Source organism: Thrips palmi, unplaced genomic scaffold (assembly GCF_012932325.1).
Source record: "Thrips palmi isolate BJ-2018 unplaced genomic scaffold, TpBJ-2018v1 HiC_scaffold_6, whole genome shotgun sequence".
NCBI lineage: Eukaryota > Metazoa > Arthropoda > Insecta > Thysanoptera > Thripidae > Thrips > Thrips palmi.
Window position 1 is genome coordinate 7926571 of NW_023144633.1, and position 22885 is coordinate 7949455.

The 22885-nt window shown below is 44.7% G+C and overlaps 1 protein-coding gene across 2 annotated transcripts; it reads right to left on the bottom strand.

The window, feature by feature from the left end:
• Positions 1 to 385: 385 nt before the first annotated feature.
• On the bottom strand, positions 386 to 21167 carry LOC117651834 (prolow-density lipoprotein receptor-related protein 1-like). Of its 2 annotated transcripts, XM_034396242.1 has the most exons (9): positions 20974 to 21167; positions 19764 to 19886; positions 17931 to 18139; positions 17487 to 17679; positions 16094 to 16111; positions 15938 to 16063; positions 3099 to 3304; positions 2051 to 2246; positions 386 to 1071 (listed from the first exon to the last, which is right to left on the bottom strand). In XM_034396242.1, the coding sequence occupies exons 1-9, from the start codon at positions 21152 to 21154 to the stop codon at positions 1040 to 1042; spliced, it is 1284 nt and encodes a 427-aa protein (XP_034252133.1). In that variant the 5' UTR covers positions 21155 to 21167; the 3' UTR covers positions 386 to 1039. The 2 variants fall into 2 exon arrangements, with proteins under 2 accessions (XP_034252133.1, XP_034252132.1); XM_034396241.1 differs by having other exon boundaries at positions 389 to 1071; positions 15938 to 16111.
• Between the last annotated feature and the right edge of the window lie 1718 nt (positions 21168 to 22885).

A 22885-nucleotide genomic window follows, 5' to 3' on the forward strand; every position in this document is an offset into this window, starting at 1 on the left:
TGTACATTCAGACGGCGCACGATGCGCACGTCAAAACTGTCGATTCATTAATTCTTTTGCGCTGAACACAGGTACAAATCAGCCTCTAAATCTTGGCAGAGCGCATCGGACTGGCCATTTTTTCTCACCATCAGCTCTGCTTATTTTTGTACGAAGTTTCCTAGAAAAAAATTATCGAAGGCAGTTAAAATTTTAGCGGATGAAAAGCTGTCGTTGCAATGGGAATTGTTTAAGTGGTTTTCGTACACGTACACGTTCGTTTGGATGTGGCATAAATTAGTTTATTCACGTTGAAACGAACGTGACACAATGCTCAAAGGAACGTGACATTTTGTCACATTCATTTCAACTTTACTTTTTAAAGAGATTTTATTGTTCTTGTTACATTGTTACATTACATTTTACATTTTTGGTTGGCGTTGCCTTGCGGCTTTCCCCATATTTGCTAGGTCTAGGTATTTCTTAAATTTGGTTGCTACTACTAGAGTTCTAAGTTAGGTTCGAGGGAGCCCTTTGGGGCTTCTGCACTAAAACTAGGGGTGCGGTTCCGGCCTCTCCAAAGCCGGAACCGCTCAACGTGATGTCGCGTTCCTGGGATGAGAGTGTATAGGACACAAGTTTTTGTCAATTTGATGGACCTAGAGGCTTTGTTAAAAGAAAGGGTACATTTTTTAATTAACCCATTAACCATTTTTCGATAGCACAAACTGACTGTCGCAAATTTGTGTTTTAATTTTTCTTACGGAGAGTTTGCACTTTAAATTTCTATAAGCAATTGGAATGATCATTTGTTTAAATGCAAGAAGCGGTCTTCAATTTGGAGTGGAATGAAAAGAAACCAAATGTTAGACTGAAACCAATAGGAAATCTTTCGGAATCCTCCCCCCCCCCAAACAAAAAAAAAGAAAAAATATTAAAAAAAATAACAACAAACATGACACCCAAGATTGCTTGTGTTTATTGGACTAAAAGCATAGCGGCAACATACAGCTCTGCAGTTCTTGTAAGGTCGTGTCGCTGCCGGGTGACTTTCTCCGTTTCACTTGGTTGTCCCAGCTTTTGTCGCAGCAACTGCAGGCATCATAAGAGAAAGTGAGAACCAAGACACTCGTGATGGCCCCAAGTGTTTCGCATTCAATTAAACTGCTTAACAAAAAGAATTATTTAATTTGGAAAAGGTACAGAATAGGATACGGTATAAAGGCAGGAAGCGTCCAAAAGAGGAGTATCGTAAATTTTTCGTGCTGAGCGAGAAGAATCGTTACGCTCTCATTCTAGGAACGTGGCATCACGTTGAAACGAATGTGACAAAATGTCACTTTCTTTTGAGCATTGTGTCACATTCGTTTGAATGTGAATTGGCCAATTTATGACTGATTCACATTGAAATCGACACAATGCTCAAAGGGACGTGACATTTTGTCACATTCGTTTAAACGTGCTTTTACGTTCCTAGAATGAAAGTGTATTGTCACGCTCTGACCAACTTTTGGACCGTGTCAGTGAATGTTTGCACGGCGAAAGCATAATACTTGGGATTCACGGGCCCACCCTGTGGAAAAGCGTCCACCAGCAGCCACCCCGGAATCCCAGGTTACTGCCGTGTGGTAGGCAGAAAGTAATTAGGATCTTTCGGTCAGCACAAACAATTACGATCAAATTAGACACAAATAGTTACGATACTTCCCTTAGAACGCGTCAACAGACCTCCGCCGCTTAGCCTTCATACGGAGGGATCTCATGGAATCTAACTGGGGCGTGAAACATCGTACGCAACCTCCGTTGATGGCAAGGAACGGACGGCAGATAAATAATTGACCACACAGTAAAAACTCCACGAAGAATCACTTCGCAATACGAAGAAAATGAAGGCATTGAAAAATCTACGAAGAAATGCTTCGTATTATGAAGCAAAATCCTTCGTAATACGAAGCATTTCTTGATAATACGAAGCATTTCTACAACGCCTTCATTTTCTTCGTAGTTATGAAGCGAATGCTTCGTAGGCTTTCAAGAGTGCAAGCATGTTCAGTTCTGAAGCGGCACTCACTGGTAAATTGCACCGGCATATCTGCGACCCAGTAGGCAGGCCTGACCCTGAGCATGCCGTAGTCCGCCCCCACGGGGACCTCCACCACGTCGTCCGGCCGGTCCTGCCGCCACACGGCGAGCTGCCCGGGCCGGTGCTGCACCTCCAGCACCACCTCGCCGGGGGCGAAGTCCTTGTCGCTGCCTGACCAGTGGTCCTGCACAGACAGCTCGCGATGAGATCGAGGGGCGAATGAACACAGTAAATGTCTTACGGTGAAAGGCTGCACCAACATATTATGGTGGAGATTTTCTCCATAATACCAACGAAATTCGTCCAAATCTCTATAAGGTACAGTGAATTCTCAATGGTATGTTACGAAGTCAGCTTCACCACTATAATATGGAACATTTTCACCATAATATGGAGAATCTTCGCTGTACAACATTTAGAGTGAAGACCACTGTGTCACTGCAAAGCCGGTGATAAGTTTGCTTGCCAAAATTAGGCAAGCTTTGACCTGAAATCTTCATGAGCTGGGGAGTATTTCTGTGCGAAGCTCGCCAATTTAAGGCATTCGAAACGGCTTGCCAATGCCAATTTTGTGGCAAGCGAACTTACCACTGGGCCCAAAGCTACAAAGCCGCCTAGATGAGCCAATTGTCCAGACTCCTTTACCATTTTTCTTTCTTGTCTCACCCCACATAGCAGGGAAATATGGGACGACAGTCTGAGGGTTACTGCGTGTAATCCCTACTGCACCATAAGATCTGAAGTTTAGGGGGAGTGTAGCCAAAGGGGCAAATAAACAAGTTATAAACTCCTCCGCACCTCAAATTGAAATTTAAAGGAGAACCTCAAAATTTGTTTCCACCAAGGGGAAGTCACTGAATTTCGGCGCACAAAGCCAATGAATTTCAGTCGATTTTCGATGAATTATAGTCCAATTTCAATGAATTTTAATGAATTTCAGTGAATTTTACATGTTTGATGAATTTCGGTGTGCACATTTGGCTGGAGTTATTTCCCCTTGACCTCCACCGATCTTCTGGCCCGTTGGAAAACTCGCCTTGACGCCGTTGCCCCTCCAGCCGAGTGCGTTGCAGCCCGTGAACGTCCTGTAGGCCAGCGTGCCGTTGTCCCTCTCGCCAAACAGCCACACACTGCTGCACCTCTGGCCGCCACACAGATGCACCAAGATGATGCCGTGCACCTTCGCGAACTGCACGCGGGCCGTGCCTGATGCGTTGACCGGCAGGGCCACCATGTTGAGCCCTACAGTGGGAGCGTCACTTCGTCACTTAGCCTGCACACCGCCGCGTGGCCCTACAGCGTAGGGCCTACACACTAAATGTGAGTGATTATATGACAGAACAACGTAATCTTCATAGGGAATCCCACGGTAGTTACGCTGTTACACACTTACAAAAGCATGCGCCAAGTACACACTTACAAACGCATGCTTGACGCCGTAACTCCATGCGTCAAGCATGCGTTTGTAAGAGTGTACGTGCAAGCATGCATTTGTAAGTGTGTGCTTAGTAGACAGTTAGGTTTGCAGTGTACCATTTTGTACGGAGACATCAGAGTTTTTTGTGCACACGAACTTTTCGAACAATTTTGGTACGAAAAACTGCACATATTTCCCCATGTTTGTGCAAAATCTCGTACAAATTTGAACGAAAAGTTCGTGTGCACAAAAAACCGTGGTGTGTCGTACAAAATTCGTTCGAAAACAGTTAGTGTGTACACTGCCAATCCAAGTGTGAGACAGTCTCACACTTGTAGGTGTGGGACTATTTGTCTTACGCTTACATGTGTGAGCCACGCTCACTACAAATCCAAAGGTCAGACTTTACGCCTCTGGAGAGGCGAGACAAAAAGTCTCGCCACATTTTGGCGATACTTTCATGTCTCGCCACAATATGGTCAGATTCAAATGTCTCGCCAATTTATGGCGAGACTTTTTTGTCTCGCCAAAATATGACCCAAAATTATTGAATAGGGTAGGCAATGCATGGATTCATGGCAAAATAGATAAACTACTGCATTATTCACAAAATTCATAAGAAAACATTTCTGATTACCACTGATAGTTGTTTGACCCACTGGGGACTCTCAAGAGTAACGCTGTTTGTTTCGCTCATAAACCAAGAGGTGCGTCTTCACATAACAGGGCCGCTCACATTCAGTTTCATTGAAATCAGATTGTACTCACAATAATCACAGTAGCACTGTGGCTATGAAGAAATTTGCAGGCAGGTTGAGAGTTGATTCATCCAATAAAGATTGTGTACAAACATGTAGCTGTGAGTACTGTACAACTTGGTCCAGAGCACAGATGGTGTAGACTGTTGATGAACTAAACATTTTGACAATTATCCTTTTCCACACGCAGTTTGACAATAGCTCGAACGATAAAAAGACATCTTCGCGAACAGATAACCCAGTTGGCAACAGTCGTCATCGCTCCAAACTAGAAAAACTTAATTTTATTGATGCAAAGTCGGGAGGAAAACATGATAACCAGCGGCCATTTCCTCAGGTTACTTTTGTTTACGAGATGTGAGGATGTGACTGCGAATACTGGTTTGGTCATGCGTATAATTTCCCAACCCGAATCTGAATCTAAATCGTCACGCCCATAACCTCTTCTGTCCAAAAACAAAAACATAGCCTCTAAAATGGCTGCCAGCCTCTGAGCGTTGTTTGACTTGCAACGATATATTTTTGTTTTTCCTAGTTTCGAGCAATGACGACTGTTGCCAACTGGGTTATCTGTTTGCGAAGATGTCTTTTAATCGTTCGAGCTATTGTCAAACTGCGTGTGAAAAAGGGAAGTCAAAAATTTAAATTCAAAACATTCACCAGTTTTGGGCTCAAAGGGGGGCCCCGGGGCACCCCATTTTACAATTTTACCCCCTTTAAAAAGTATAGGACACAAGTTTTTGTCAATTGATGGACCTAGAGGCTTTGTTAAAAGAAAGGGTACATTTTTTAATTAACCCATTAACCATTTTTCGATAGCACAAACTGACTGTCGCAAATTTGTGTTTTAATTTTTCTTACGGAGAGTTTGCACTTTAAATTTCTATAAGCAATTGGAATGATCATTTGTTTAAATGCAAGAAGCGGTCTTCAATTTGGAGTGGAATGAAAAGAAACCAAATGTTAGACTGAAACCAATAGGAAATCTTTCGGAATCCTCCCCCCCCCCCCAAACAAAAAAAAAGAAAAAATATTAAAAAAAATAACAACAAACATGACACCCAAGATTGCTTGTGTTTATTGGACTAAAAGCATAGCGGCAACATACAGCTCTGCAGTTCTTGTAAGGTCGTGTCGCTGCCGGGTGACTTTCTCCGTTTCACTTGGTTGTCCCAGCTTTTGTCGCAGCAACTGCAGGCATCATAAGAGAAAGTGAGAACCAAGACACTCGTGATGGCCCCAAGTGTTTCGCATTCAATTAAACTGCTTAACAAAAAGAATTATTTAATTTGGAAAAGGTACAGAATAGGATACGGTATAAAGGCAGGAAGCGTCCAAAAGAGGAGTATCGTAAATTTTTCGTGCTGAGCGAGAAGAATCGTTACGCTCTCATTTAGGAACGTGGCTCACGTTGAAACGAATGTGACAAAATGTCACTTTCTTTGAGCATTGTGTCACATTCGTTTGAATGTGAATTGGCCAATTTATGACTGATTCACATTGAAATCGACACAATGCTCAAAGGGACGTGACATTTTGTCACATTCGTTTAAACGTGCTTTTACGTTCCTAGAATGAAAGTGTATTGTCACGCTCGACCAACTTTTGGACCGTGTCATGAATGTTTGCACGGCGAAAGCATAATACTTGGGATTCACGGGCCCACCCTGTGGAAAAGCGTCCACCAGCAGCCACCCCGGAATCCCAGGTTACTGCCGTGTGGTAGGCAGAAAGTAATTAGGATCTTTCGGTCAGCACAAACAATTACGATCAAATTAGACACAAATAGTTACGATACTTCCCTTAGAACGCGTCAACAGACCTCCGCCGCTTAGCCTTCATACGGAGGGATCTCATGGAATCTAACTGGGGCGTGAAACATCGTACGCAACCTCCGTTGATGGCAAGGAACGGACGGCAGATAAATAATTGACCACACAGTAAAAACTCCACGAAGAATCACTTCGCAATACGAAGAAAATGAAGGCATTGAAAAATCTACGAAGAAATGCTTCGTATTATGAAGCAAAATCCTTAGTAATACGAAGCATCTTGAAATACGAAGCATTTCTACAACGCCTTCATTTTCTTCGTAGTTATGAAGCGAATGCTTCGTAGGCTTCAAGAGTGCAAGCATGTTCAGTTCTGAAGCGGCACTCACTGGTAAATTGCACCGGCATATCTGCGACCCAGTAGGCAGGCCTGACCCTGAGCATGCCGTAGTCCCCCCCACGGGGACCTCCACCACGTCGTCCGGCCGGTCCTGCCGCCACACGGCGAGCTGCCCGGCCGGTGCTGCACCTCCAGCACCACCTCGCCGGGGGCGAAGTCCTTGTCGCTGCCTGACCAGTGGTCCTGCACAGACAGCTCGCGATGAGATCGAGGGGCGAATGAAAACACAGTAAATGTCTTACGGTGAAAGGCGCACCAACATATTATGGTGGAGATTTTCTCCATAATACCAACGAAATTCGTCCAATCTCTATAAGGTACAGTGAATTCTCAATGGTATGTTACGAAGTCAGCTTCACCACTATAATATGGAACATTTTCACATAATATGGAGAATCTCGCTGTACAACATTTAGAGTGAAGACCACTGTGTCACTGCAAAGCCGGTGATAAGTTTGCTTGAAAATTAGGCAAGCTTTGACCTGAAATCTTCATGAGCTGGGGAGTATTTCTGTGCGAAGCTCGCCAATTAAGGCATTCGAAAACGGCTTGCAATGCAATTTTGTGGCAAGCGAACTTACCACTGGGCCCAAAGCTACAAAGCCGCCTAGATGAGCAATTGTCCAGACTCCTTACCATTTTTAGGGGTTCCGACGAAGGAGGACCCCTATTGCCGGGGCCGCTCAGAATTCTTCTTATACGGACCCCCCAGGATCCACATTTCGGCCCGCCATATTAATCCTTATCATAATACAATAAAAAATCCAGAGAAAATCTAAAAATTTATCGTGGAAAATTCACGTAAACGACCCAAAAATAAATTTGCAACAATCAAGCACCCTATCCGTTCACATTTCAGAAACGTTTCGAAGAAAAAAAGTGCCACTCCTCAAAACTAAACTTCCGCCCATCAAAGTGGACAAAAAACTGATCACTGTTCTAAGAAAATGATAAAAACATGAAGGAAAAAATTCTCGATAAAAAACGTCCCACTGCCATTATACCAACTGTCAAAATTGAAAGCCATATATAAAAAAAACTTAAAACGTGGTTAAAATTACACAATCCCAATTTTCCTCATGTACACTGATAAAAACATTTACACATAATTCAAATCTGTCCGTAGTAAAACTTCACAGCAGAAAGACAGAATAAATAAATTTTCGCAGTTGGCAACAATTTTCCCGGCGTCTGCGCCTTTCGAAAATCGCGAGGCTGAAACAAAAAAAGTAGTGCACATTGAAACTGCCTCTTCAAGTGTGCTGAGTTTGGGTTGTTTGGCTTGCTTTTAAAGGCTGCGGTTCTCTCTCAGCCCAAAATTATAAAATTACTCTTCTTCGTATTTCTAACATCAAATTTCTTTCATTAACTTACATATTTACCACAAACCGGAACAACGTGCAATGCGTAAGCATTGGAATTTTTCTTTCTTGCTCAACCACATAGCAGGGAAAGAGGGGACGCAGTTGAGGGTTACGCGGTGTAATCCCTACTGCACCATAAGAGATCTGAAGTTTTAGGGGGAGTGTAGCCAAAGGGCAAGTTATAAACTCCTCCGCACCTCAAAATTGAAATTTAAAGGAGAACTCAATTTGTTTCACCAAGGGGAAGTCCTGAATTTCGGCGCAACAAAGCCAATGAATTTCAGTCGATTTTCGATGATTATAGTCCAATTTCAAGAATTTTAATGAATTTCAGTGAATTTTACATGTTTGATGAATTTTCGGCTGTGCCACATTTGGCTGGAGTTATTTCCCTTGACCTCCACCGATTTCTGGCCGTTGGAAACTCGCCTGAACGCCGTTGCCTCCAGACGAGTGCGTTGCAGCCCGTGAACGTCTGTAGGCCAGCGGCCGTTGTCACGTCGCCAAAACAGCAACACACTGCTGCACCTCTGGCCGCCACACAGATGCCCAAGATGATGCCGTGCACCTTCGCGAACTGCACGCGGGCCGTGCCTGATGCGTTGGACCGGCAGGGCCACCATGTTGAGCCCTACAGGGGGAGCGTCACTTCGTCACTTAGCCTGCACACCGCCGCGTGGCCCTACAGCGTCGGGCCTCACACTAAATGTGAGGATTATAGACAGAACAACGTAATCTTCATAGGGAATCCCACGGTAGTTACGCTGTTACACACTTACAAAAGCATGCGCCAAGTACACACTTACAAAAGCATGCTTGACGCCGTAACTCCATGCGTGTCAAGCATGCGTTTGTAAGAGTGTACGTGCAAGCATGCATTTGTAAGTGGTGCTTAGTAGACAGTTAGGTTTGCAGTGTACCATTTTGTACGGAGACATCAGAGTTTTTGTGCACACGAACTTTTCGAACAATTTTGGTACGAAAAACTGCAAATATTTCCCCATGTTTGTGCAAAATCTCGTACAAATTCGAACGAAAAGTTCGTGTGCACAAAAAACCGTGGTGTGTCGTACAAAAAATTCGTTCGAAAAACGTTAGTGTGTACACTGCCAATCCAAGTGTGAGACAGTCTCACACTTGTAGGTGTGGGACTATTGTCTCTTACGCTTACATGTGGGAGCCACGCTATAAAATCCAAAGGTCAGACTTTACGCCTCTGGAGAGGCGAGACAAAAAAGTCTCGCCACATTTTGGCGATACTTTCATGTCTCGCCACAATATGGTCAGATTCAAATGTCTCGCCCAATTTTATGGCGAGACTTTTTGTCTCGCCAAAATATGGCCCAAAATTATTGAATAGGGTAGGCAATGCATGGATTCATGGCAAAATAGATAAAACTACTGCATTATTCACAAAATTCATAAGAAAACATTTCTGATTACCACTGATAGTTGTTTGACCCACTGGGGACTCTCAAGAGTAACGCTGTTGTTTCGCTCATAAACCAAGAGGTGCGTCTTCACATAACAGGGCCCGCTCACATTCAGTTTCATTGAAATCAGATTGTACTCACAATAATCACAGTAGCACTGTGGCTATGAAGAAATTTGCAGCAGGTTGAGAGTTGATCATCCAATAAAGATTGTGTACAAACATGTAGCTGTGAGTACTGTACAACTTTGGTCCAGAGCACAGATGGTGTAGACTGTTGATGAACTAAACATTTTGACAATTATCCTTTTCCACACGCAGTTTGACATAGCTCGAACGATAAAAAGACATCTTCGCGAACAGATAACCCAGTTGGCAACAGTCGTCATCGCTCCAAACTAGAAAAACTTAATTTTATTGATGCAAAGTCGGGAGGAAAAACATGATAACCAGCGGCCATTTCCTCAGGTTACTTTGTTTACGAGATGTGGGATGTGACTGCGAATATGGTTTGGTCATGCGTTTATAATTTCCACAACCCGAATCTGAAATCTAAATCGTCACGCCCATAAGCGGGTGATTCCGTGCGTAGGGGTCATTTTGGATGTACAAATGTTCTTTTTAAAGTTCAACTTTAGGGGTAAATTTGGTGCAGATGCATAATAGACCCCACAGTACCCCCTGAGCGTGGGCAGCGTACAGTTGCTTTTATTTTCACTCCCTATGAAATACGGCGGAATTTACAGAAACTAATGACGGAATTTACAGATTACGGAATTTACAAAGCGAAAGTTTTTAGTCTCCTGAACCGCTGGGTTACAAGATAGGTAAAAACGTTGACGGGGTCATTTCAGCATCCAAAATAGCATTTTTCAGCGAAGGTTGTGGGAAACTTTCTCCTCAGATGGAGGAGCTACGGCCCCGAAACGGAATTTACATCATTTTTACACCCTTACCGTTTTGAAATCTTCTGACGGCCTGGAAGCGTCGTTTGACCGCCCCAGGTCCCGTGGGCACGGGCTTATGGAAGGTTTTTTATGTTCTTTCGATCCCAAGTGGTCGCGAGTTTCTAAAATGAAAAGGAACCCAGTAGACCGTCATTTGTAAAAACAGCATAGGTACATGGTCACACGGTGGACATTTTCCCAAAGGCTGTTTCGGGTTCAACAAGTGATGATACAAAGGTCAACCTCCGTAATTTTGCGAAGAATAGTCAGGGGAGAGAGTGAAATAGCCAGTTTTCTTTTGAATGTGGCTGAGTCATATACTACAGCATGGCAAATGTTGTCTTATAGGTGTTGGTGACCCATTTACGGACTTACAAACGACACTTTAGCGCTTACGAAACCCAGATAAACAAAAGTTAGATCGACTTATCCACATGAGGACATGGTCTTCGTTTAGTAAAACAAATTTGAATTGCCCAAGCTACCAAATCAACCTCAGTTCAGGCGCAAGGCCCGGTGACCTGAAAATGACCCCTACGCACGGAATCACCAAACCTCTTCTGTCCAAAAACACAAAAAACATAGCCTCTAAAATGGCTGCCAGCCTCTGAGCGATTGTTGGACTTGCAACGATATAATTTAGTTTTTCCTAGTTTCGAGAAATTTGACGACTGTTGCCAACTGGGTTATCTGTTTGCGAAGATGTTTTTTAATCGTTCGAGCTATTGTCAAACTGCGTGTGAAAAAGGAGAACTGTCAAAATGTTAAGTTCATCAACAGTCTGCACCATCTGTTCTCTGGGCTAACAAGGGAAGTGCCCCAGGTGTTACATCCAGATTTTGATCAGATTTTGGGGATCTCTTCTACTGTACAATAGACTAATTTTCCGCATAAAAGATTTTGCTGAGATATATTACAACGGGTTTTAAACCTAGGTCCAAATTTTCAAAATCACTTAAAATAAATTTTTTAAACCCAAAAAATTTCTAAATGGCCTTAAACGTCCAAAAAATGATTTTTTTTGATTTTGGAGAAAAAAAAATTTTTTTTGTCCTCACTAAAGTCCAAAAACTTGAAAAAAATTCAAAATCACATTTTAGACCAAAAAGTATCCAAATTCCCACACGGAAAATAGACGTCTATAGATTAAGCTAGACCGTCTAGATGTGGTCTTCAAAGGTCTATCTACGTCTATAGACAAATTTAGACAATCTATAGATGATCTTTAGTGTCTATAGAGATCTATGGACTGAAGTAGACGGTCTATAAAGGATCTAAGACGCCTCTAATCCGTCTATGTCTAACTATAGATGCAACTGCAGACGTCTATAGATGATCTTTCTTGTCGAAGTTCATCTAAGGACTCATAGGACAGATCTACCTGATATCTAGCAAAGGTCTATCTGCAGATGTCCACACGGTAGATTTCATGTAGACAGCTAAGGTCGTTGAAACATGGACGTCTAAAAATATATCACATGTAGACTATCTATAGATGCACAATGATAGACTTTATGCAGACGCCACAGATTAATTTCCGTCCCAACTTCTTAGGTCAGCCCATAGCGTAGTGGGTGAGATCTTGGTCTTCAAAGTAGAAAGATGTCTTTCTACTCTTTAGATCAGGTACTAGACGGATAAGCTTCTCCTAACTGCCACGAGAGCGCGCCACGCGCAAAGCACGTCTGCCCGCTCGCGGTGACGACTCCGTGAGCCAGTTCTGTTATAGTCTCTACGCCGTTCTCCTCTCCTTTGAAGAGTTCTCTCCATATAATCGCTCTTGCGACGTGGGGACCTTACAATTTTTTGGATGTGGCAAGGGCTGGCAGTGCCGTACCGGCAGCGTTCCCTTGCTCGGCCCTCTAAACCCCCACATCAGGTACGATCTGCCCTGTTCGATCTAAATGCTACTACCTTCCCAAGTGGGAACCCAACTCGCGTTTTGACCGTTGATACCTTCGTTGTGGTCTACTTGGTATGCAGGGGCTATTCTGAGTACGTCGATTATAAATCTATCTGCAGACGTCTACTAGAGGAAAAGTAATAGACGTCTAATAGACGTCGCAAATTCGACCATTAGATTATGTGTAGATGATCTACATGTAGATGTCAAAAGACCTCTATTAGACTCATTTCCATCTACAAATAGACGTCTAATATACGTCTTTTAGACGTCTATTTTCCGTGTGGGAATGGTCTAAAACGTCCAAAAATATGATTTTTTTCGATTTTGGAGCAAAAAAATTTTTGTCCTCACTTAAGTCTAATAACAGGAAAAGTAGCGATATTCATCGGCAACTTTGGCCCGTCCGGTACATTAAGAAACGTTCAAAATTTTGCCTATGTTTGACCCCGACGGGAATTAAACCTGAGTCTGGGGTTAAAAAAAATGTAGTTTTCGTCATCAGCACCCTCAAAAGCATCTGAAAAATGCGAACACTCGAATAAAAAGAATGTTTAAAAAAATACCCCACTGGGATTTGAACCCGGGTCCAAACTTCTCCGATTTGCTTGAAATTGGCACCATTGGTTTTGTCTTGTCACCCTGATTCCAAAAATACCCCCACATGCCCTCCTAGCTGTATCCGTTGCCGAAATCCCCCCCTCGACCCCATGTAGACCATGATGCACCTGCAGCAGCGCCCCCGGGGCTCGGATCGGATTTGCTGCCACCGGGCGGTTCTTAGGGTCACCCAAGGAGGCTGCATACCAAATTTGGTCAAGATCGGACCACGGGAAGTCCTCGGACGGACGGACGGACGGACGAACGGACGGACGGACGCACAGCAGGGGTCATACTACTGTATATGCCCGTCCCTCCGTCATTTTTTTACAAAAAATAAACGGGACGGGCCAAAAAATGACGTAGTTGAACATTGCGTACCATACCTCAATTATTTTGTCCAAATCTTGTTATCTGGCTTTCAAGTTTTTTCACGAATATTGACTAACGCCAGAACAAAAAGATTCTCCAAACGCGAATAAAATCATGTTTTTAACGTTGCGGATCTTGGAGACTACAGGGTGAGTTTTCTCAATGTGTCAATAATTTGTAGGTAGTTTGGGCACCCCAAGGGGATCATTTTCTACCAATGAACTAGTGGGCGCAAACGTCTAGGTACGGAGATAATTGGTGTTTTGTAATTGACCTTCGCGCCTGCGAGGTAGGCACCCGCTGCCCTGATGGGCGCAGGACCTCACGTGGGGGGTCGCGGGTCTAGGAGGGGTGCTTCGAGTCTCGAAGGGGTGCGGCGGACCTTGCAAATGTCTTTTGGGAGGGGTTGCCGCGGGTCTCAAGGGGCTGTCATGGTGGCCCCCGTTACAGTGGATCTCACGGCTGTCTTTGCGAGGGTGGCAGGATTCCACGGATACTTCCGCGAGGTAAGTGGCACTCCCGCGAGTACTGCTAGTCCCGCGACACCCCCTCGACAGGTCCTGCCACACTCAGTGGCACCGGGTGCCTACCTTGTAGGCGCAAAATCCAAATTCAAAACACCAATTATCTCCGTATCTAGACGTTTGCGCCCACTAGTTCATTGGTGAAAAATGGTCCCCTAGGGATGCCCAAACTGCCTGCAAATTATTGACACATTGAGAAAACTCACCCTGTATTTGGTCAAAAATGTATTTTTTTTTTAATTTTTAGACTTAAGTGAGGACAAAAATATTTTTGCCCCAAAATCGAAAAAAATCATATTTTTGGACGTTTCAGACCATTTGGAGACTTTTTGGTCAAAAATGTGATTTTGAATTTTTTCCAAGTTTTTGGACTTTAGTGAGGACAAAAAATTTTTTTGCTCCAAAATCGAAAAAAATCATATTTTTGGACGTTTCAGGCCATTTAGAAACTTTTTGGTCAAAAAATATTTTTTGAGTGATTTTGAAAATTTGGACCTAGGTTTAAAACCCGTTGTAATATATCTCAGCAAAAACTTTTATGCGGAAAATTAGTCTATTGTATAGTAGAAGAGATCCCCAAAATATGATCAAAATCTGGATGTAACACCTGGGGCACTTCCCTTGTAAGTTGTACAGTACTCAAAGCTACATGTTTGTAGACAATCTTTATTGGATGAATCAACTCTCAACCTGCCTGCAAATTTCTTCATAGCCACAGTGCTACTGTGATTATTGTGAGTACAATCTGATTTCAATGAAACTGAATGTGAGCGGCCCTGTTATGTGAAGACGCACCTCTTGGTTTATGAGCGAAACAAACAGCGTTACTCTTGAGAGTCCCCCAGTGGGTCAAACAACTATCAGTGGTGATCAGAAATGATTTCTCGTGAATTTTGTGAATAATGCAGTAGTTTATGTATTTTGCTATGAATCCATGCATTGCCTACCCTATTTAAATAATTTTGGGCCATATTTTGGCGAGACAAAAAAGTCTCGCCATAAATTGGCGAGACATTTGAATCTGACCATATTGTGGCGAGACATGAAAGTATCGCCAAAATGTGGCGAGACTTTTTGTCTCGCCACATTTTGGCGTAATGTCTTTCCATTCAGTTTGCAGTGCTTGTCTCACGCTTGCAAGTGCGAGACATCGATGTCTCACACTTGCAAGTGTGAGACAACGTGCACACTAAACTTCTTACGGATACATCCTATCTGTATTACGGACATTTTTGTGCAATTGCAATTACGGATAGATTTTGCTTGTAATACGGAGGATTTTATCCGTAATACAAAGGTTTTCGTGTCCGTAACATACAGACGAAAATATCCGTATGGTACGGACGTAAAACTCTTTGTAATACGGATGATTTCATCCGTATTACAAGCAAAATCTATCCGTAATTGCAATTGCACAAAAATGTCCGTAATACCAGGGGGTGGCAACCGCCTAGAAAGAGCGTGAAGCGATGCTCGCGCCGTCAGTGAAAGAGGTTGCGCACTTGTTCGGGATTATGAAAACTAGACTGTGTTTTTCAAAACGCTTTGCACCGGTGGAAAGGACTTGAAATTTAGGGTGCATTAGGCTTATTGCCCTTCTCGAAACGCCCCCCTTACCTGATGTTAAGGTGCAGTGAAAACCCCTAAAAACACGAGAAATCATCAAATTTAGGAAAAAACTCGAATGCGCCATGTTGATGTAAATGGTTCCGCCCTTGTGTTCGGTTCAATTGGAAGTATCGGGCAGTCTCTTAGGCCTAATGCACCCCAGGTTTTGTGCTCTTTTGATCTGTGCAAAGCGTTTTGCAATCAACGGCCTAGATCTTACAATCGAAGCAAAATAAGTAACCCCTGCACCTCACTCGCGCATGGCTTCACGCGCTTCCTAGGCCGTTGCCGCCCCCTGGTAATACAGGTAGGATGTATCCGTAAGAAGTTTAGTGTGTGGGACCCGTGGCATTGAACCACAGAGCTAGCATAGGCAGCAAGTGTGGGACAAACCGTGTCTCACACTTGCAAGTGCGGGACCTCGTTGTCTCACACTTGCAAGCGTGAGACAAACGTGGCTCACACTTGTAAGCGTGAGACAAACTGTCCCACTCTTACAAGTGTGAGACTGTCTCACACTTGGAATGGCAGTGTGCTTTTTAATGCATAAGCTTGGCAAAAAATTGGGCATTTGTTTCGATAAGCATGAATTTCATGTGCAACAACGCACACTTTTCGTGCTTAGTTTGGCACAAATTCGTGCATTCATAACGCATTTTCAATTTTGTGCGAAGCTCATGCACCAAAAAGTAGGCTTACATAATTTAATGTGGAAGCGTTGGCACATCACTTGTGCAAGAGGTAGTCAAGGTTCGGGTCTGGTGTGGTTTCCACTCACGGTAGCAATCCTCCTCGTCGGAGCCGTCGCGGCAGTCGTTGCTGCCGTTGCACCTGTACCTTCCGGAAACACACTGGCCGTCCTTGCACTTCAACTTCCCCGACTCGCACTCGGCGGGCGCTGCGGCCGGAGAGGCCGTGACAGAGGGCGCTGCGGACGCGGGCAGGCTGTCCCCTGCACGACAGTGTAAAGACACTGAGAATCCAAACGCTATGAATTTAGCGTCACTTGGTGCACTGCTTTTGCATTGCACTTCATGTGAAATGTCTTCCCATTCCCATGCATTAAGCATACACTGCGAGAAAAAAGTACGGAACATGTCTGGTCAATAATTTGCCTGGACCGTCCGTACCTGTCCCACTACGGAACTTCTGTACCTTTTTTCCGTACTCTATTACATGAGTTCTTATGGGACAAGTACGGACGTTCCGTACTTTTTTCCGTGCGTCCGTACTATTTTCGTCTGTACATTTTCCGTACAAAACTACGGAATATTTTTACAGTGTAGGTCATTTTCGGGACGCATTGCACGTAAGCTGCAATATGGCTATGGCAGCGCATGCGTGTTATGGATGTGCACGTGTCGGAGTCGGGACTATCACACTATTATGTTCTGTGGTGTACAATATACACGGTAACAACGGTACCTGGTTTTCCCGGGAAGCCTGTGGTAAATACACAGTAAATGTCTTACGGTGAAAGGCTGCACCAACATATTATGGTGGAGATTTTCTTCACCAACGAAATTCGTCAAAATATCTATAAGGTATAGTGAATTCTGAATGGTATGTTATGAGGTCAGCTGCACCACCATAATATGGAACATTTTCACCATAACATGGAGAATCTTCACTGTACAACATTCAGAGTGTACATGGGCGATTTCCAGGGAGGTCCTGGGAAAACCTGGAACCGTTTTAACCGTGAAGTTTTCATAGCGGTCAGAATTCGCCACAGATGATTCGACGTTCACAACCCATTTTGGATCACAGTGCCGTGCCTAGCTAAGCTGTGCCTCGACCCCCAGCTCGTGGCCTTGGCCGCCATCGCGCACAGCGCTGCAGGAAGGACCACTGATACGGACGCACCAGTCGGGCGGCAACAAGGACACAGGACCAGGACAAACTCAATCTAGACCGTTGTATGATATAACACCCCAGAGAGACCACTCGGCCAAATCTGCATTTCACTCCTTACATTAGGGTCAATTTTTCGATGTTTGACATATTTCGTCAAAAACCCTTTTATGTTGTTTCCCGTTTCTCAAATACTAATTGTGATGTTATGCACCTTCTCCGCCTTTCCGCGCGTGCCCTGAGGCCTCCGTAACAAAACCCTGCCGCGGGTTTGACGCATAGGAACTCCCGTCGCTGGATGGCAGCACCAATCAGTTCTATAGGGCATACTGTCCCAAGTTACCCCCGTTGACGGAAAAGAAAATGTTGAGAGATTGGAGCAGCGACACAATAAGCTGTTCTCGCTGCAGTGTTCCTGGCGTGCTTCTTCGCTGCACTCCCGAGCAGCGCGACAACAGTGAAGCGTCGCTCACCAGTGTACCGCACGGGCATGTCGGTGCCCCAGTAGTAGGGCCTGACCCTGAGCGTGCCGTAGTCCGCCCCCACGGGGACCTCCACCACGTCGTCCGGCCGGCCCTGCCGCCACACGGCGAGCTGCCCGGGCCGGTGCTGCACCTCCAGCACCACCTCGCCGGGGCGGAGGATATAGCTGCCTTCAATGTGGGTCTGCACAGAGAGCACGCGGTGAGACGTCCCGGCAGAACGGGACGCACAGTGGGCCAAAAGACCAGAGGAGGTGGCCAAAATCCCGGACGGGCTCACAGAGTCGCTAAATAAGACTCAAACCGAACGTGTGACCCTACCAATGGATTGCTCTCCCGACGAGGAATCCATTGGTGGGGTCACAAGTCCTGTTAGAGTCCTGTTTAGCGACTTTGCGGCTCAAAGCGCGTCAAGAATTTTGAACGCCCACTCACCTTTACGCGGTTGCTGCATCGCCTGCCACAGAGGTTGCAGCTCGTTTGAGTCTCGTATCTCAGCGTGCCGTCTTTGCCCTCGCCCCACAGTAACACCCTGCTGCAGTGCTGGCCGCCGCACAGGTGCAGCTCGAAAGAGTCGTGTGCCGTTGCGAATTGCACACGGGCCGTGACCGAGGCGTTGGCCGGCAGGGCCACCGTGGGCAGCGCTGCGGACAAAGGGCATCACTTCGTCGCTCGGCCTGTGGAGTGACTATAGATACGGAATTCAGTTGATCCAGGAAGCGGAAGAAGGGAATAACTTGACTTCTCCCCAAATTGAGTTTTTATTTTATTATTGTGCCTTAGAATGGTTTCCATCATTACACCAAATTATTTGACTGAATTCCAAGCAGTTTAGGAGAAAATCCACATGGAAAAAGGGTATAACTCAACTTAACCCCTTTTACGGTCTAAATTTCATTGGAAAATGGAGATAACTCAACGGAAGTCCACACGAGTCCGTTTGACAAATTGGCAAAAGGATATAACTCAACTTGTATTTTTATGAATCTAGTATAAAAAGAATCAACTCAACTTAAACCCCCCTTAATTTTAAATTTCAATTTGGAAAAAAGAGCTAAGTCCAAAAAATACACCAGAGTAACATACACTTTATGCAGACTACTGTTCCACTTGACTTGTCTCCACATTCCTCTTTGTTTAGGAAATATAAGGTGAGCTGACTCTGTTTTCCATTTCAACGGAAAGTGATAAGTCGCAGAAATCCTCTACGGAGTGACCTTACACTTTCGATTTTTTTTCCAAAATTTTACTAATGCTTTTTGAAATTATTAACATTTGCAACATTCATTTGTTTTGTTTTAGTTTACCCTGCTAACAGTTTTTGGTTTCTCCTGGAAAATGGCCAAAATTGAGTTATCCCCTTCTTCCGCTTCCTGGATCAGTTCTTCGGGATATCCTTCAATTTGCGGAGCTGCAATGCCAAATTTGACACATCCTTCACGTATGAAATAGGGATGCGGGCTGCCTTCACGGCTCGTTTCACGGCGTATTCGGCGGAGCTTCACCTCATACCCCCGAAATGGAGGGTCGCTCAGCGCAAGCAGGACACTGGCTGCATTTGACTGATACTCGCTAATTGTTGTCACTTTATGACAAAATCGTGGATGATATTTTCATCACTTTCAAATGATGATAATCTCATCACAAATTTATGATATTTTCGTTAAAGCTTCTATACTTCTTGCATGGGCGTGACAAACAAAGTCACCAATTGTTTTGATGACATCCTTGTAAGGAAAATAAGCCTTGAAATTGTCATCAAGTAACGAAATTTTCCCAGTGCTTTAACATTGTGACGATTGTCCAAAATTTTGATAAAATATGTTCGGCTGAGTTCAAGAACTTTCGATTTACTATCGACTGGTGAAAAGCATGTGCCAATATCTCTTATAGATTCCACGCAGACCTCAAAATGACGAAAGTCCAACTGTACTTCGCCTATTGCAATGGCTCTTGAACCTAAATGACACTTATTTCTACAGGATTCTGTGGTGTTAAACCCAACCATCAAATCGACAACCTCTATCTTCCAGCTCAAATTTTAGACTTCCTGAAAAATCAGCGATCGTGGACTTCCGTCAGGTTGTTGAAGTACCAGTAATTTGAGGTTTGCATTCTGACTCCGTCCTATTTGTTGTATATGGCGCCTTCCGCACCTCGGAATAAGGCACCTAACGAGGCGCCATCAGGCGCTACGAAATTGAGGGCAGGCGGCGAAAGGCGCCTAGCAGTGTGGAAGGGATTATGCGCAGCCCGTGATGCACTCACCGTCGCAGGCCTCCTCGTCGAAGCCGTCGCTGCAGTGACTGATACCGTCGCACCTCAAGAACAAGGGAACACACCCGCTGCCGTCCCTGCACTGAAAGTGCCTCGACTCGCAGTCGCCGGTCGCTGCGGACGGGACGTAAGACGGGGCGCACAGTTCAAAACCCAAAGGTCAGATTTCTCGCCAAGTACTTACCGTCCTTGGCGGCCTTACGCCACGGTCAGACACAAAAGCCTCGCCATTTTGTGGCGAGACTTTTGTCACTGACCATTTTGTGGCGAGACTATGTCTCGCCATATTTTAGCGCTTAGTCTGTCCATTCAATTTGCAGTGCTAAAGACCCTTCCTTGGTGGTGGGAGTCTCACTGCCCAACGCTGTGAGAACGGAGGACCACGTTCGTTTGCAGGGACCAACCATTCCATGCCAAGTGCTGATTTGCCAAGGCACCTAACGGTAAAAAAAAAAGAATTTCCTTGACTCGCTGGGATGATTGAGCAATGGACCCACTTCAAGTACCAGCGTTGAGAGATTTTTTTCCTGAGAGCGGTGGTTTATTAGTTCCTTTAAGGAGTAGGCTAGGTTGAGCGATGCTAAACTCGCAATGGAGGTGCTCTCCACAATAGACAACGGGCAAACAGTATTCGAAGTTGTTATGACTCATGTACCTTTGAAAAGAAGTTTGAATCCAAACATGCTAAACGTATAAGTTTTAATGTTGGTTCAATTTGTTAAGATTCAGATTCATCCATTAGCACTCTGAACTGGAAATGAGGTGGTTGAGGGATTGTATTGAAGCAACGAACGCGGTTTCTGCGCGTCACTGGTGAAGAAAAGTTGTTACATTTTCCGAAGTTCCTCGAACGGCGCGTTATCGTCACTCAACCCCAAAGACAAACAGCACATTACCATCTAAAAGTGACGTTAACAACCATAGCCGTAGGAATTCAGGACTATCTTTGAAAAGAGATTAAAAACTGTGCTTCATTTTGTACTTAGTGGTTAAGAAATTAGTTTTTCCCTTTGAAGGTTTTTTTTTCTTGAAGTTTTGAAAAACGCAATTCAACCTATTTTGGCGCCATTCGGCTTTATGAGCAGCCTAAACCGTCCTCTATACGACACTGTCAAACCAGACGAGTTTCTGTCTGTTTTTCAAGAATAAGCCATTTTCGGAACCCTGTAGCCACGCATTGGGTGTCCGATGGGCGGCCTACCTTGCGAGACGGCGGCCAGAAGGCCGAGCAGGATGGCGAACTTGGTGGCCATCCTCTGGTAGCCGCGAGCACAACTGCCCGTCTGCTGCGGCGCGACAAGCCAAGCCAGCCTGTGGGCCGCGCTCAGCTGGCTGTGATAAGAGAGTCGAATACTCGTGCCATGGCCACCAACATCTCCCATCTCGCGCACACAAATCAGGAAAGTGGTGACTGGAAGGGGCTACGCAGCCACACTGTAAATGTCTTACGGTGAAAGCCTGCATCAACATATTATGGTGGAGATTTTCCACTGAGAATGAAAGAGTTACCACCATCGCCCTTTTATTGGGTAATGCACGCATCGTCGCCCGAAGTTGGGTGACGAGCCCACGGTGACCAAATTTTGGGCAGTCATAAAATCGTCGCCCAAATTTGGGTAACGTCGCACAGTGCGGCCGATCTCGAAAAAGACGGACATATTTCAAAAAAACTGTTCCTAGCAAACGTAGGCCGACGAGTTTTCGCTCAGATACGTTTGCGGGGTCTCTGTTTCTATTTCTTACCTCAATTTTGATACAGCAGGGGCGGAACCAGAAATATGAAAGGGGGTAAATTTTAAAAGTATTCCAAACAGACTGAAATTTTGCACCCAAGGGTTTTTAGGGTCTCTAAATCCATTTCAAAACTTAATTTTGATATAGCAGGGGCGGATCAGGGAGTTAAAAGGGGGGAAAGTTCCATTTTACTTGATAGGTCAACAAAATTGCCAAAAATGGATTAAGACACCCTTAAAACTCCCCAATACAAAATTTTAAACAATTTGGTCAAATTTCAAAATTTACCCCCTTTTTGTTCCTGGTTCCGCCCCTGTTTTGTCAAAAATGCGGTCACGGATGGATTCACCGACCTTCCAAACTTGAGGAGACTCAATTTGACTGTCCCTGCTGTGATTGTTGTATCGATACCGGCCCGTCCACTAAGGTGGAAATATGGCGACAAGTGCAGAAATCAAGGAACATACTTGCTCAGCACAGCTGCGGCTGGGGCGTGCTGGGCCCAATCTTTGTTGGAATCGATCAAGGAAGTATCAAGCTTTAATTTGATGTGCGCCAAACGACGGGAATCCCCGGGAATCATTTTATATCTCAATCGAAACTATATGAATTTGAAGACGCGCGGGCTCCCAGGAAAAAGTTAATTTAGAATACTTATTTTGCAAATATTGGTAAAGTTCCTTATTGCTCGTGAAAGACGAGGGATCGAGCTGTACCTGGGGCCTTTGCGCGGCCTGCTTCGGTGGCTCAAGGAACTTGATAAAAGCTTTGGAAACATGTATAGGTTATGTTGCCCCTTTCGTTGGCGCCAAAACACGTACCTTTGAAGGGCTACAGAAGACGTTCTCGGGTGTGCAAAAATATGAGTAAACTGTTTTTAGACGCAAGAATCATCCTAGTTTCGAATCCCACTATAGAAATAATTGTAGCTCAAAATTGAAAAAGTCGTTTATGTCCGCGTTTTTCGGGATCGGCCGCACTGTGCGTCGTCGGCGACGCCCTGAGGTCCCCGATGACGCTTTCCCGGGGCCACCACGATGACCCAATGTGGCGCTGAGGCCTCCGGTCATCGTGGTGGCCCCGGGGACGTCTATCGGGGACCTCACGGCGTCGTCGACGGCGTTACCCAAATTTGGGCGACCAAACGCCTGTTACCAAATTTCGGGTGATGAATTTTTCGTCACCCAAAATTGGGCAACGAAGTTGCATCACCCATTTAAAGGGTGATGGTGGTGACCCATTCATTCTCAGTGTCTCCATAATACCAACGAAATTCGTCAAAATATCTGTAAGGTACAGTGAATTCTGAATGGCATGTCACGAAGTCAGCTGCACCACCATAATATGGAACATTTTCACAATAATATGGAGAATCTTCG

Bases quoted from the DNA above. Each gene is read 5' to 3' on its own strand.
- LOC117651834 (XM_034396241.1), bottom strand. From the start codon at position 21,154: ATGGGAGATGTTGGTGGCCATGGCACGAGTATTCGACTCTCTTATCAC. The intron at 3,305-15,937 runs GTGAGTGGAAAC...CTCCCACTGTAG, and splicing joins CGACGAGGAGGATTGCTACC to GGCTCAACATGGTGGCCCTG. The intron at 1,072-2,050 runs GTGAGTGCCGCT...TGATGCCTGCAG, and splicing joins TATGCCGGTGCAATTTACCA to TTGCTGCGACAAAAGCTGGG.